This window comes from Pseudomyrmex gracilis, unplaced genomic scaffold (assembly GCF_002006095.1).
Source record: "Pseudomyrmex gracilis isolate BER0280 unplaced genomic scaffold, ASM200609v1 scaffold_1135, whole genome shotgun sequence".
NCBI lineage: Eukaryota > Metazoa > Arthropoda > Insecta > Hymenoptera > Formicidae > Pseudomyrmex > Pseudomyrmex gracilis.
In genome coordinates, this window is record NW_018021719.1 from 12,969 (window position 1) to 28,980 (window position 16,012).

The 16,012-nt window shown below is 38.4% G+C and overlaps 1 protein-coding gene across 1 annotated transcript; it reads right to left on the bottom strand.

Annotated features, from left to right (window-relative positions):
• Window positions 1-4,365: 4,365 nt before the first annotated feature.
• LOC109861912 (pre-mRNA-splicing factor CWC25-like) lies at window positions 4,366-9,378 on the bottom strand. Its single transcript, XM_020441764.1, has 3 exons — window positions 9,087-9,378; window positions 4,700-4,935; window positions 4,366-4,644 (listed from the first exon to the last, which is right to left on the bottom strand). Exons 1-3 carry the CDS (start codon window positions 9,376-9,378, stop codon window positions 4,366-4,368), a joined length of 807 nt encoding a protein of 268 aa, XP_020297353.1.
• Between the last annotated feature and the right edge of the window lie 6,634 nt (window positions 9,379-16,012).

Genomic DNA, 16,012 nt, shown 5'->3' on the forward strand with positions numbered 1-16,012 from the left:
ATTTATTTGACTATTTCACGAGCGATTGATTGATATTTTATTAAGCAAATACAAGTTTGAATGCGCCGAATCTCTCCAAAAATGCTGTGAGTAAGTCATGACATTTTCAGTATTTGAGAGGGTGGCGGGGGGGAACTAGGGGGATGAGAGTGGTCCGTTTAGGGTGTAATCGACTTATTATTGTTAGTTGATTTTAAAAAAATTTATTTCACTTTTTTTTACCAAAAAATAAAATAGGCCGAAAACCTCCCTTATCGACCCTCCTCGTTTGCTGACAACTCAAACGCTTTGTTTTCGGCAACATGACAGCAAAAACACAGATAAGTGGCTATCAGAGCGGGTGCAGTGTTCACAGTTTTGGCTTCCTTACAGCATGCTAAAACGGTGGAAGGGATGCGCACAACAGCAGCGAGTTTATGCAATTAGAACTCGCTACTGTTGTGCGCATCTTGTCCATCGCTTTAACATGCTGTAAGGAAGACAAAACACTGGATGTCCTATTCTCTCGTTGAACCGAGTACAGTATATTATCAAAAATACTTTTGAATAGCTATTAACAAACATATATACATATACAGGGTGTCCCAGAATTGGTGTGACATTTCTCGTAGGCAGGTAGAAGGAGTAAATCTGACAAAGCGAGTATACACTCTTCGGGTCACCGATTTTAACGAAACTTTGTAGGAATGTAGTATGGATAGAGAAGCACCAAATGCTATTCGGAGACGACGCACCTCTCAAGCGTTGAGGAGAAATTGCGGTTTGAAATTTAGCACGTACCATAAGTAGAGTTCTAAAAAGAGGTTTATCAAAGTGGCGGCGTTGCGCAGTGGACAAGGCGCCGCGCAAGTACTCCTCAGGTTGCGTGTTCGCGCCCTGCTGGTTTTGGATTCTTTTTTTTTTTTTTAAGTTTGCTGCTTCTACTTCTTCCTTCTGTTTACACGCACAAACTCGTTTTGTATAGTATTACAGCGAAAAATATTTAAAATATACATAAACATTCACACTTGTTTTATTTTTGTGTATGCGGAACAAAAGAAATAAACAATTAAAATATTATAAATGTATATTGTTGTACCGCCACAACGGTACTGGATCGGTACGGGCGCAGTGTCACGTAATCCCGACCTATCTCAAGTCGACCTTCTTTATAATTATGCACAGCGTTATACTTCCTTATGAAGTCGCTTCCTAGTATTCCTTGATATTTTATCGGGAAATTGTTTTTCACCACGTACACCGTATGCCTTATTTCACTATTTTGTAATTGAATAGTGGCTTTGATTTTTTTGATTACACATGCTTTATGTCCGGTGACTCCTCTTAATTCTAACTTAGTTTTTTTAGTTGGTGTCTCTTCTTTTAAATACTTTTGCTTAATTAGCTACACCGTCGCGCCTGTGTCATATAACATTTCTACTCGGCCGTTCCTAGCCTCCTTCTTAGGAATTACCGCTAGATCCAAACCAGCTTGTGTGGTATTTATTTCGGTTATCTGCAACTCCGTTACAGAAAAAATTTTCTTTTTTCCTTCATCTTCTTCTTCATTGCTGCTGTCGTCTCGTCGTTTTTTATCTTTTGTTATGCGTCTTGTTTCCCTGGCAGTGTATTTCTTATCACTTTTTTTCTCATTTAGTAACCAACATGTGTCGCGAAGATGCCCTGATTTTTTACAATAGCTGCAGTGTTTTTCTACTGTATTTATTCGATTACCGCTTGGCTTAGGTAAAATGACTCGTACGGATCGGCAATCCCGTCCGTAATGCCCGATTTTACCACACTTGTAACAACTATAATTTTTATTACTACGCACTTGAGGAGTCACACGAGTTTTCGATCTCGTCCCCGCGGCTTTTTCCTCGGCACTCGCCCCGGCGATCGCCTCCTGGAGCGTACCGTACCTTCGCGATCGTACTATGAGTTTAAGATCCTCACGTAGCCCTATCTGAAAATGATGTAAGGCCTGTTCCTTAATAGTTTCCAGTATTGTGCGCTTTTGTTCTGTAGTACGTTCCTTTCCGTCTATCATAGACTCGAAAAGCTCCATAGCGAGCTGGTTTACTCATTGACCGAAAGTCAACGCACTTTCCTCATTTTTTTGCTTCACTGAGCTGAATTCTATTTGTAGCTCCATCATATTTTTTTTCGCGGAATACGTAGTCTCTATCTCGTGTTTTAACTGCTCATAATCATGAATGTGTCTTGTTTCAAAGTCCAACAAGGCCTGCCCTTTCAGCTTAGTACACAATATAGCTTCCAAAAGCATCCTTTCATCGACCGGATTTATGTTCCTCATTGCGTATGTGCACGTGCTTGTCCCGGACCGTCAATACTCATTTCGACTTGTTCTCGCGTACGAAAAATGTCACTCTCACAAGGGGAGACTACGACGATGTAACAATCGATTTGAACGAAATTTATAGGATCGATGGATGATTATGTGGAGTATTGCAGGGTAAAATAATAAGACGCACTACTCAAGCATTTGCGAGAAAATCGAATTTGAAAATTTTGAGGTACCTTATGAAAATATTAAATAGATTGCTTAATCGAAGAACGTGTAGCGTAGCAGTAGCGTACTAGGTTAGATTAGGTTAGGTTAGTAATATCGACGCTGCTGGTTCGAGTCTCGATATATTGTACTTTTCTTTTTTTTTTTCAAATGTTACAATATAATCTAAATGTAAGTATTACGTTTTTTATTTATTTATTGCATATTATAAAAGTGCATTTTTTGCATTAAAAATCCGTGATTTAAAAAATACAATAAAAATAATTAGATTGTTACTAATTTGTGTTCTATTTGTAAAAGACGGATAAATAATAGTAGAAAACATAATAATACGCAACAGTTTTACATGTTGCATACTATTATGTTTTCTAGTATATATACATATGTTGCAGTAACATCTTCGAAGTCCGGAAAACTCACAACAAATCTGTATACACAATATTTAAAAGAAATATTATTACCATATGTAAAAAAAGAAAAATTTCTTTTAATAATAGATTCGTGGTCTGGTCAAACTAATAAATGCATTGTATAACAAAATTTTTCTTGATAATGACAATGCAAGAACATGTACTATTAAAGTTGTTCCTCCAAAGTGCACACCTCTATGTCAACTGTGTGACGTTTATTTTTATATTAAACTTAATAAATAAACAGTCTATGGAGCCGTTGCGCAGGATTTAAAATATTGCGAAAAAAACTCCTCCTGGCTGAGGAGTTTTTTTTGCAATATTTTAAATCAATTAGGGGGGGTATTCGGGGACTATCATATATGAGATGCAAAACTAGCATCCTATATGAATTTATGAATTGAAATTTCAATTCGAAAAAACACGTGAAAAACGTGAATTTACTTATATGTGCACACACATATAAGACATATTTTCCGCAAGACATCCTGCGCAACGGCTCCATAGACTGTTTATTTATTAAGTTTAATAGACTTCATGAGCCAGAGGACGATACTCATATTTAATATTAATTTATTTTTATAGACAAGTCAAAAATTTTATAAAGCGTTTGCAAAATTGTTCGACTTTAATAGAACAAAACCGTGAAATAACATCTCTTGAAGATTGCATAAAAATTCATTTAATCATACATCATCAATTGTCCGCTTCGAGTTTTCAAAATATGTTACAATATGCGTGGTTTGCTTCCAAATTAACAAACAAGAGAGAGACATTTATGAATGTCAACGAAGTATGTTTTTCTATAAATATTTTAAAGAAACCATGTGAATGTAAAAATGCAGCGTTTATACGATGTGCAAAATGTCGTGAAAATTATTGTTTTACTTGTTTTTATGACAAATATCATTCTGCATTATGTATGGTCCCATCTAGTTCCAATAAATAAAACATGTTGCATATATTTTTACATGTTGCGTACTATTATTTATCCGTTTTTTACAAACAGAACACAAATTAGTAACAATCTAATTATTTTTATTGTATTTTTTAAATCAAGGATTTTTAATGCAAAAATGCACTTTTATAACATGCAATAAATAAATAAAAAACGTAATACTTACATTCAGATTATATTGTAACATTTGAAAAAAAAAAAGAAAAGTATATCGAGACTCGAACCAGCAGCGTCGACTCTACTAACCTAACCTAACCTAACCTAACCTAGTACGCTACCGCTACGCTACACGCTCTTCGATTAAGAAGCCTATTTAATATTCTCATAAGGTACCTCAAAATTTTCAAATTCGATTTTCTCGCGAATGCTTGAGTAGTGCGTCTTATTACTTTACCCTGCAATACTCCACATAATCATCCATCGATCCTATAAATTTCGTCCAAATCGATTGTTCCATCATCGTAGTCTCCCCTTGTCAAATGAGATTAGTGAATACTTACGCCTGTGAGTTGCGTTGCTCGTGATACCACCGCCCTGCAAATGCTACCGTCAAGATCAAATAGAAACTCCCGCTCGAGTTCCACGTTTGAGTGTAACTCCGCGTTACTATCAAACACCACGGTCCGTCTGAATATATTTGGTTCCTGGTACAATGCAGCCGGCGCTGTTTTCGGCTCTGGTACCGGAATCAAATTCCTAACCCGACTTGTTCGTTCGGATTGTGTCTCGCGCCTATCATTACCGTAATTGTTGGATGGTTGCAGCTGCCAATTTTCAGACATTCGCTCTATTTTTCTACTACGTTCTATTCTAACTTACATTAACAGCCGCATTCCTGTCTCGATGTTGCGATGCCTCTGGTCCAGCTGTTGGTCCCCGATGCTTTCTGCTGCTACTGCCGTTGCACCACTCCCCGCTGCTGCTTGCCGCTGCTCTGCTTACGCCGCTGCTTACCGCCGCTGCTGCTTTGCTTACACTGCTTTCTAACGCTTGCTGCTCCTCGTGGTAATTAATTCGGCCTTTTTCGCTGGATTTTTTCTTCCGATTATCCGCCACTTTTGCTCAATTTTTTGCTGTTGTTAAAATTTTAGTTATCTTTGACTACTTCTGCCTGGATTACCGTAGTATTTTTATGCTGTGGTAATCCCGCTGTTCTTAGCCGTGTCTTGCTTCGGCTATTCTGTTTACGTCGTCGCACGCTGTTTGAATTGCGGTAGGTCAGTACTATTGCTCGTAACTCGAGACTAACTTGTCTCTTCTTTGTTTCAGATACCAAGGAACTTTAATGCCAGTCACACGTGCCAATCTTCTATCTTTTTTTATATATCACTAAATTCGCCTTTTAACCGGACAAGGAAAAGAAGTTCTTCTTTTACCTTTCACTCACCGTTCCTTTCTTTTACCCGAATCAATGCTTCTGGATTCCTGTCCGATAGACCATGTCCTCCTGACTACTCTGATCTATCCCACCGCTGCCAAAATGTTGTACCGCCACGACGGTACTGGATTCTTTTCGCAGGAAATTCCGTGATTAGGTTCGGGGAGAAGTATTTCCGCCCTGTGTTCCGTTTAATACAGCTCTTTATTTCACTTTTGCAGTTTACACCTTTTGCGCTTAGCGACGACTCGGCGGTCGTTCTCCAACTTCTGCTCTCGATTTTCCTGCACTCTCTTTTATATGAAAAATCGAAAGCATCACCTTGCTTAACTCAACAACATTTCGTGGAAAGTTAAGTCAAGCAAGATGCCTATCCTCGCTTGATCAGCTCTCAGAGACAATCACATCGTCCTTGCTGACCAAGCGACACACATCTCTGACAATACTCCTAACCTTGTCACGATTAAACAAACGTGACTGTACCCCTAGTTAATCCCGCTTCAGTTTACAAACTTATTTCCTACCATGCGACCTTAATAATACTGCGCTACTTATTTCCTAACAATATATATTGTTATCCCGTGGGATTCTTGAGGATGCCGCGAGGGAAGGGGACGTCGAGAAGAGATGATTTTAAATAATTTAATAGACAACTTGAATCCTGCCTTTTGTGATTTAAATACACTATTGCGTTTTATTCGTTATCTTGAATGTACACTTATTTCGCCCACGTTATATCGCGCGTAGGGTACAAGTTAGACGAGCGACGCTCTGCCGGGCAGAGCCTCCGGCGGCAACACTTTCCGAGACGATTCTACTCGTGTCGGCCCGGACACCGGCTTTTATCCTCGAGCTAATCACTTTGTGATTGGCCGAGGAAAATCAGGCGACATCCGGTCCCCGAAAGGTGCAATGTAGATCATTGCATCTTTTCGGCTACATGTGCGACCTTCGGCCGGTACGCTCTTGAGCGCGCGGTCGCATATCGTCCCGCGACTGCTGACTGGACATCCGTGCCGGATTCCAGTCTCCCAAGGTAAGACGAGCCACGTTAAAGAGACAACTAATCTTTAACACAAAAACTAATACTTTAACAATTACTTCTATCTTGCAATTAAACTAACGCTAAGTAGTTTCCAAATAACCCCTTTTAAATAATAAACGTAGAAGGCTCCAATTGTGTAAAACAAAAAACTTGAAATGGAAACGGCCAATGTGAGTTAATAAAAATGTTTTTATTAACGTTTCGATCCCTGGTTGGGATCCTCTTCGTTGTTTCTCGTTACAACGTTGAGAGTAACAACACGTGTAAATTTATATTTTGTGTCTACCATGTGCATGACACACATTATACGTGTCATTTGAATTCGGTTATTTTTCATTTTTTTTTGTTATTTCTGAAGAGGATCCCAACCAGGGATCGAAACGTTAATAAAAAGATTTTTTATTAACACATATTACACATTACTAACTCTGTCCCAGGCTCACATTGGCCGTTTCCATTTTAAGTTTTTTGTTTTAACTCCTTTTAACTTATAACATCCTCCCCCCGTTGGGAAAAGAAAAACTGACAGAGTAAGTTTTTTTTTTAACGTGACTTTACAATCACAGAAGTGTAGCTACGTTTTCAACGCCGGTTCTCTGATTATTGTACGCGTGGTGTACCCGAGAAGGTCGAAGTTTAACTGCACTGTCGGCAAAGCGTACTTGCCGCTCATGTTGTTGCCGGCTGTTCGACCTTTTATATTTTACTACAACATAAATTACGACGCAAACGACTGCTAACACCACTATTCCAGAAATGCTTGTTGGATACACAAAATACGGTTGTTTATAAAACTTGTTACCCAGGTTCTTGCTAATTTCCTGTATTTGACTGTGTATTTGTTGTAATTGTTTCACATTGTGTGAAATTTTCCAATTTTATTTCTTCAAGTTTGTGTGTAACTAGCAAGGATCCGGACCGGACTGAAACCGAAACCGATAACCGGACCGTAACCGTTATTTTAGTCAAACCGAAACTGAAAACCGGCCCGAAATATTATGTAGACTAATGGACCGGAACCGTAACCGAACCGAAAACTTTTTCCGATGTTTATTTCGGTTCGGATTTTTCTAACGTTGTTAAACGTTTTACAAGAATTTTTATTTGGAAGAATTTGAAAATCACAGTCGTCATTGGCAACTTATTAGATTGTGTTCGAAGCCAGAGCTAATCGAATTTTTATCAACAAAGATGACACGTATGTTTATAATCTTACATATTTTTAATTCTTCGTAGATACACAGTTGATGTTAAAGGGGAATTTCTCTTCTACGTTTTGAACATAAAATAAATATTACATAATGAGATTTTTATAAAGGTAAAGCTAAACTTTTAAAGCCTTACAAATTTTACCTCAATTTTGCCAGTTCTTTTATAGCATTAAAAAAGTTTGAAAATTTCAATTAACCTTTTAAGATTATAAGTGTTTAGTTTTAGGTAAGTAGCGATATGACAGGATATTCACAGAAGGTTACTTTTAAATTTTTTTAGTACAACAATTTACATGTATTATAATAATTTACGTAAGATTAATATGTTATAGGAAATCAATAACAAACTTGAAACGACCATTGGCAACACTGCAAGTTGCTGTAGAAGACAAAAGCAAAAAAGACAAGATATGATTTTCAAGACGAAATTTCCCATTCAAATGATTTATAAATTAATTTATTTTGGTTAATAAACGTGCATTTGTTATACTATGCAATTTATATTATATTTATTACATTATCTTTTGTATTCATTATAAATTTAACAATAGATACTTAAACACTTGTAACCGAAAAAAATCGATATCCAAACGGTTACGGTCACCGTTATTGATAAAAGGACCGGAACCGAAACCGAAACCGAAAATCAGGTACAGCATCGGACCGTAACCGTAAACGGACCGAAATTTCATTTCGGTCCGAGTCCCTGGTAACTAGTGGTGTGTCGTTATTCGTGCGTGTAAATGTGATATTGAAACGTGGTAGGTAAGTATTTACTTGCGTATGTTCTACTACTTTCTTCGTACTAACAAGAATATCCCTGGTTGAAACCCACATTGATCGGACAACGCAACTTCGCCCACTTCTTTTAGTATTTCTATCCTACTAGGCTGTTTTTCGCACTTAAATGATACTGATTGTTCACTCAACGTAGAATACAGCCATACGCGTGCTTGTCTCAACTGAATCCAGATAGTATGGTTTGACACTACGTACGTTGTTTTGCAAGTTAGATAATTACTTAACTCACGCACGTATGCCTTTCACACGGTGAGTCCGCCTGCACTTTAAAAAGTGTCGAAACCTTATCGCAAACATAACAACCCTGAACATTTGTACAAGTTGCTAATTGACTTTCAGTCAATAAGGCATACGTCTGTCGATTGCTGTCTATTGCAACAATGTTATTTTGTACGTTTGCTACCGCAAACACGTTGTCGTGTACATGCACCGGCAACGGTATTACGCGGTATACACCATGTACTATGGTGTGTACCAGTGGAACGTGCAACATTACGAAAACACTTGAGTCCTTGCAATAAACAGCAACCGTTACAAATTCTTTTATCTGTATCCAGTTTTTTAAGTTAATACTGAATGGAAAGTGTAATTCATGTGGTAAATGATTATTTGTTTCTTGCATACACTGTACTATTCGTTTAATGGGAATTAAACTTAACTGTGCCAGTTTGTTGTGAGGTTCCGTTACAAACCTCATTATTTCTTTCATATCTGACTCTAGCTCTTGTAGAATATTTGTCACTGAAAGCAAATATTTTCCCAATAGATTACCTTGAGCTTGTTTATTTACTGATGCTACTATTTTTGATACTGATTTTGCTAACCTTTCTTCATTTTTCTGAATGACGCTTTCCACAGTATTCAGATGTGTTACCGTTGCGTTCAGCACCTTTAGGTGATTTTTTATAGCGTGTTCTTCCGCTTCCTGTCTATTTTCCAACAAACCAATATGTTCAGTTATAATTTTTTCATCACTTGCATTCATTGTGCCAAATAGTTGCTTTGCTATTGACCCTACTCCGTTTACCAAACCTCGTCGTTTGCGTGGTGACAGTCCTACCATTACCCTAATTTTGCTAAAAATGTGTTCTACCTCTCGTTCTCTGCTTATCACTTTGGTATACACATCTTGACAACTTATTCTACTTTCGTCATAAATGTCGCTGCTTTGACATATCTTATTAGTGGTTTTTAAAATTTTTTGAGCCTGGTTTATTCTTATTTCTAACGCTGCTATGTTTAATTTAATTACTAATTTCCATTTTTCTACAGCTCGCAGTAACGTTCCCTGTTTCTCATAATAAAGTCCGGGATTGTGCTAAAACTGTGTTACCGTATACATGGTTGGTTCAGTTTCACCGTTCAAGAACTGTAGTTGAAACACTGCTAACGCTATCAACGGAAGTCTGTAAGATAAGAAGATGACTATATTACTTTTATACACACGCCTTTTGTACCCCTGTAGGACTCGAAGAACTGTTTTATCTGTCTAAATTTTCCAAGTTAGCAGTTTATATCTGCGTTCTCCTTTTTATGGTGTTATATTGTATACTCATGCTACCTCGACCAGAGTCTTCGTAAAGTACCAACGTCCGTTTTGTCAGTCGTGTTCTGTCTCTCGACCGCGATTGTTTTGAGGAAAACAAAATTGTTTTTGTGTTTTCTTTTAATTTTATTTTTTCGTTATGGATCTTCTAGCCGCCAGTGTTCCATCCTGTTGTGTGTGTGGGGTAGAGGCCTCGTGGCCTCGTTTGTGCGACTTTTGTTGCGACCACAACTCCCTCATTGTGTTGGTGTCTTCTGAGCTTTGTTATCTGTGCTGGGTAGCCACCACCCGGGTCGTGCACTTCATTTCACACCATCCCGGCCACCAGGAACACACCCCGGTGCTTTCCGAGGGGCCGGACTTGTGCATCTACCGGCCCGCCGACGGTCCAGGTTGCTCCTTTTGCGAGGAAACCACCCGGTTCGTGGCTTGTCATGTGTTTGTCGTCAATTTGTCGATGACATCCTGTCGGCTTCGGAAGAGTGTGGATTGTGTCGGTCGGCGGTGATTGCGGTCAGCGCTCACCACCTCCACCGTGACCCCGACGAGACCCAGCCCAGAGGCCCGGCCTAGAAGGCGAGTGTTCGTACTTCACCGTGGATAAGTCTGTTTTAACTTTCTATATAATGTTTTAACCTGTCGGCGTGCACCTGCACTGAGCGTCTTCCTTTTTTCACGACGTATGTTACGTCGGATAGTCTATCCAGCACTATATATGGACCTATCCACAATGCTTCTAACTTTTTCATTCTTCCCCTTCTTACTGTCTCATCATATAGTAGAACTTTATCGCCTACTTTAAATTTTACTTTGTTTGCCTTTTTATCGTATTGTTCTTTTGCCTTTTCTTTATCATGTTTCAAATTTTCTCGCGCTAGTTTGTTCGCGGCGCGTATTTTCTCTTTTAATTCGTGTGCGTAATCGTCAATATTTTGTAACGCGTCGCGGGTGACTTCGACAACGTTGTCGGAAGTTCCGCCTGTCCGTACACCAATTCGAAGGGTGTAAATCCCGTTGACGTGTGCGGTGTCGTATTATACGCGAACATAGCGTAGGGTATCCATTCGTCCGAGTCGGTTTGTTCGTCGTTAATAAAATGTCTAACATATTCGATTAACGTACGGTGCGATCTTTCGAGAACCCCGTTGCTCTGCGGATGATACGCGGTTGTTTGAATTTTATTTATTTTTAATAGTTTACACGTATTTTTAAATATGTCGCTTACAAAATTCGTACCCTGATCTGTGAGAATGATTTCCGGAATTCCGTATTCACAGACTATTTTTGTAGCGAATTCTTTTGCTACCGTGCTCGCCTCCTGATTAGCTATTGGAATAGCTTTGCTAAATTTTGTTAAATTGTCCTGGAAAGTTAATAAATACTTGTTTCCGTTATTTGAAATCGGTAATGGCCCTACTATATCCAACGCGCATTTTTTGAACGGCTTATTTGGTGTATCTGTTATTACCAAGGGCATTTTAATTTTTCGAGTTAATTTATTTCGTTGACAAAACGTGCATTTCTTGATGTAGTTTTCTACATCCTTTGCCAAATTCAGCCAATCGTGGACCAGTCGAATTCTTTTAACTGTTCGTTCGATGCCTTGATGACCACCGATTGGTGTGTCGTGATATTCGTATAATATTATTTGTTTTTTTTTCTTCAGTATATTCTTTTTCTGTTTTGTTCGTGCGTTCTTCCTTTTCCGCACTTGTACTCGCGTCTCCTTCTGTCTCACCTGCGCTTGCATTATCTTCCGTTTCACTCGCGCTCGAGTGTTCTTCTGTCTCGCTTGCGTTTGCGCTTTTCTCTGTTGCGCTCGCGTTCGCGCTTCTCTTTGTCTTTCTTGTGTTTTCTCTTGCTCTTCTTCTAACCGTGTGTAATGCTTTTACGTGCTCTGCGTCGTCTACCGGGTGTTTGCTTAACGCATCGGCGTTTGCGTTTGCTTTTCCTTTCTTTTTTGCACAAGATTATCTTTAAGGGTATTCCCAACTCTCCTTTTTTCATAAAAAACAGCTTTCAATTGTACAATCAAATTAGTGGAATAGAGTTAACTGAGGGTTACACACTTTGTTCTCTTGATGTTGTGTCTTTGTTTACGAATGTTCCGATAGAGCTTGCTATTGATAGCATTTCCTCTAGATGGAAATACATCAAACTACACACGAAGATCAGCAAAGATGAGTTTATATTGGCAGTACGATTTATTTTGACATCAACTTATTTTACTTTCAATGACAATATTTATAAACAGACTTTCGGCACACCTATGGGTTCGCCCTTATCACCCATCATCCCTGACTTAGTTTTACAAGACCTTGAACTTAAAGCTTTAAATACTTTCAAATTCAACATCCTGTTTTATTTTAGATACGTTGATGATATCGTACTTGCAATTCCCAAAGATCAATTAGATGTTGTTGTTCGTACTTTCAACTCATATCATCATAGATTACAATTCACTTATGAATTACAAGAGAATGATTCTCTCAGTTTTCTTGACACAAAAATCATAATAAAGAATAATAGGTTGATTCGCGCGTGATTGGTTTCACAAACCAACTTATTCTGGACGCTATTTAAATTATTATTTTTCAAACCCGCTCTGTCATAAAATAGGCACTATCTATTCTCTAGTAGATAGGGCCATCTTACTTTTAGATCTACTATTTTATGAAAAAAATTTAAATTTTGTAATCAACATTTTGTTAGATAACATTATCCTATAAATTTTATATTTAATACTATTAATAAGAGATTGAGGACATTGTTGTTAAATAAGCTTAATAAACATTCTATAATATATGATCAGGAAGAGATTGCTAAATTCTATTTCGTTCTTCCTTACATTCATAACTACAATATCAATTTCAATCACATCAAAATTAATAATAAAACAATTAAACCCTCTTATAGAAATTTAAACCAGTTGTCTAAATTTATTAAAACACATAAAGATTTAGTACCTTCAAAGAAACAAAGAAATGTTGTTTATTGCATTTCATGTCAACAATGCAATTCATCCTATGTTGGACAAACCAAACGTCAATTGAAAACTCGTATTAGTGAACATATAAATTGTGTTAAGAATGGTCAAATTGATACATCGGTAATAGCAAAGCATAGTGTTGAGACTGGGCATAATTTTGATTGTGTGGAAGTCAGTTAGAATTTTAGACATTGAGCAGAACTATTTTAAACGGCAAACATCTGAAATGTTATTTATTAAAAAGCAAGTAAGTGGTCTGAATTTAATGAGGAACACTGAGTCTTTACATGACACATATACATCCCTGTTCTTAACAAAGTTCAATTTTAAAATGTAGAGGGCCTCTTTTCACTGATTGTTTTTGATGTTCTGTTCTTTGATTTAGTATCGATTTGATATTTATACAGTAATGTCTGTACTCGATACTCGTCATGCTTATTGATAGACTGTTGACTGCATTTTTAATTAATTTTTTATTGTAAATTATTATTTCTGATTTATTTGGTATGTATAACTTTTTAACTGTTAATTACATTTTTTAATTATTACAACAAGAATATGTTGATAAGTGTTATATGTTTTGTTAATTTCAATAGAACTGATTGAAAAGGACTTAAAATATAGTCGAAACGTTTCGAAACTGACAAGAGTCTAATTATTTCAAGCACAACACCCTGCATTGGCTCTTTATGGCCGTTTACTGCATCACTTGAATTTTCCTTTCTTGTGTACGATTTCGTAGTCGTACTCTTCTAATTTTAATCTCTACCGCATTAATCTCGAACCTCCGGGGTCTTTTACATTAAATAGCCACAGGAGAGCTTCGTTATTATTTTAAATTTTGTACCATATAAGTACGGTCGAAAGTGATTAACGGTACTATTGCTAACAATTCCTTTTCAGTTGTATTATAATTTCGTTCCGCCTTGTTTAGCACGCGACTTGCGTACGCGATGAGCTTATCTCCCCCCCGCGTCGCTTTGTGATAAGACTGCTCCGACCGCGTAACCTGACGCGTCTGTCGTGACGATGAACTCGCGGTTGAAATCGGGACATGCTAGTATCGATGCCGTGATTAATTTTTCTTTTAAAATTTTGAACGATTTTTGTTGTTCTGTGCCCCATGCGAACTTAACTTCTTTTCGCGTTAACTGAGTCAAAGGTTTTGCTATTTTCGAGTGTTACGTCCTGGGGACTCCACGGGCCCTTTTTTCTTGCAACGCGACGCGCCAACGCATAACAAATTTCTCTTCTAGTAATAATAAAAAGCAATAAATAATCCGAGCAGACCTCCTATTGTTTGGAGACTTGGACTCCAGACGATAGGAGAGCAAACGGAAATCACACTGGCGCCCGAAAAGATAAACCGCGCCTAGTAATAACCCGAAATTTTAAACTTATTGTTTAAACATCCTAAACAAACCCGGATATCTCCGGGCCAGGAAGAACACCGCTTATAAAAATTAGACCAGCCGGAGCAAATAGAACTCCGGCGCCACGAGCAATTTTATTATAAACAAATAGCAAAGGGTCTAGATGGCGTTATCGAAAACCACCACTTTCCCTTTTCCCTTCTCCGGAAAATCGGACGAGCCGACCGAGCCGAGAGATCGTCGCAGATTGGCAATCTCACGAAGTTTACCCGACCACTAACTAACAAATGGGAACTGGCGAAGCTTGACTGAGTTTTCCGATTGGGAGAGTTTTCGCTTACTCAAAATTGTATATAAGCCAGGACTCTCAGAACCAAAGGCAGATAAAGCCGCAGGTTGTAGAAGTACCACAGCGAGTGAGTGAGTGACAGTAAGTGCAGAATGTGAGATCCAAGAGTGAACTACTGCGCCGCAACAGCCTAGAACCTTTTATTAATTAACATCACTGATCCGCAGTAAGTAGTAAGTCCACCCACAAATTTTAATCGGAAGTTCCATCACTTGGGGAATTCAATTCGAGGTTAATACTCGGAATCTATCAGAGACGCATAATCGCCTAGAAGTATCGCGAAAGCATATTATTTTGTTTTTTCGCAACCAGCTCCTTTTGACCACTCTCGACGGGAGAGCAGTTCACGACTCCAATCGTGAATAGCGTCCGACCGAGAAACCAACTCCTGTTTGACCACCCTCGCCGGCAGAGCTGTTCGCGACTCCAATCGTGAATAGCGTCCGACCGAGAAGTCAACTCCTTGTTCGACCACTCTCGCCGGGAGAGCTGTTCGCGACTCCAATCGTGAATAGCGTCCGACCGAGAAGTCAACTCCTGTTTGACCACCCTCGCCGGGAGAGCAGTTCGCGATTCCAATCGTGAATAGCGTCCGAATTATTTCTTTTTCCTTCCTAAATTACGGAAACAAACAAAACTCGCTTATCTCCGAATATCAGTCTTAGAATCATGACACATTCAAATTTATTTCTATCATTAAATCTATCAGAACCTAAGAAATGAAACAAAACCGAATTTGTCGACATAAGGAAATACATTTCTAAGATGATCTAAGTTGCGTAAACATGGGTTAAAGAGGCTGGCTGCACTAAACAACTCGTATTCCTCCTCTCTCTCACACTTGCACTCTAGCTTACAGATTACTTTGTACGAAACAATTATACGTTCCGTCAGTTTCCGTATTAGTTTCAACACACCTGTATGTTGTAGTAATTTGCTAAGATTTCGATTTGTCTTTTTTTAAATAAATATAACTTCTTTAAATGTGTGGAATCAAACTAAAGAGTTTTTCTTTGTTATCCTTCTCTCCGTACTCTCTCACTCCCACTTCCTTGTTAAAATCGCTAGGTCCCGTCCTTGGTAAATGAGATTTGTGTCTCAGACCTAAAAAAGGGACCAACGAGCGAGTGTTCGCTAGACAGAGTAAGATCGGCGTACGCCGTTGACCTGTCGACGAATATAAACAAACTCGCTCGACTCTCTCACAGCGGGACTTCCGTGTCCACTGTAAAGAGAGATATGGAAATCGACGCGTTTACCGTTGCGTCACACCACAGCCCGACCGTATCCATGAGCCAGGACGTAACACGAGAATTTATCTATGAATTTACAGTAGTATCCGGCTAAACCTATAAATACTTGTACATTTTTTAACTTTTTTGGTAACGGAAATTATTTTACCGCGTCTATCTTGGACGGGTCGGGTAGAATGCCGTTTTC

Excerpts from the sequence above, each read along its gene's own strand:
- LOC109861912 (XM_020441764.1), bottom strand. The coding sequence starts at position 9,378 with ATGGTAGGACTGTCACCACGCAAACGACGAGGTTTGGTAAACGGAGTA. Across the intron at positions 4,936-9,086 it reads AGTAAATAAACAAGCTCAAG|TGGCGGATAATCGGAAGAAA; the intron begins GTAATCTATTGG and ends ATTGAGCAAAAG. Across the intron at positions 4,645-4,699 it reads ACAGGAATGCGGCTGTTAAT|CTGCAACCATCCAACAATTA; the intron begins GTAAGTTAGAAT and ends GAAAATTGGCAG.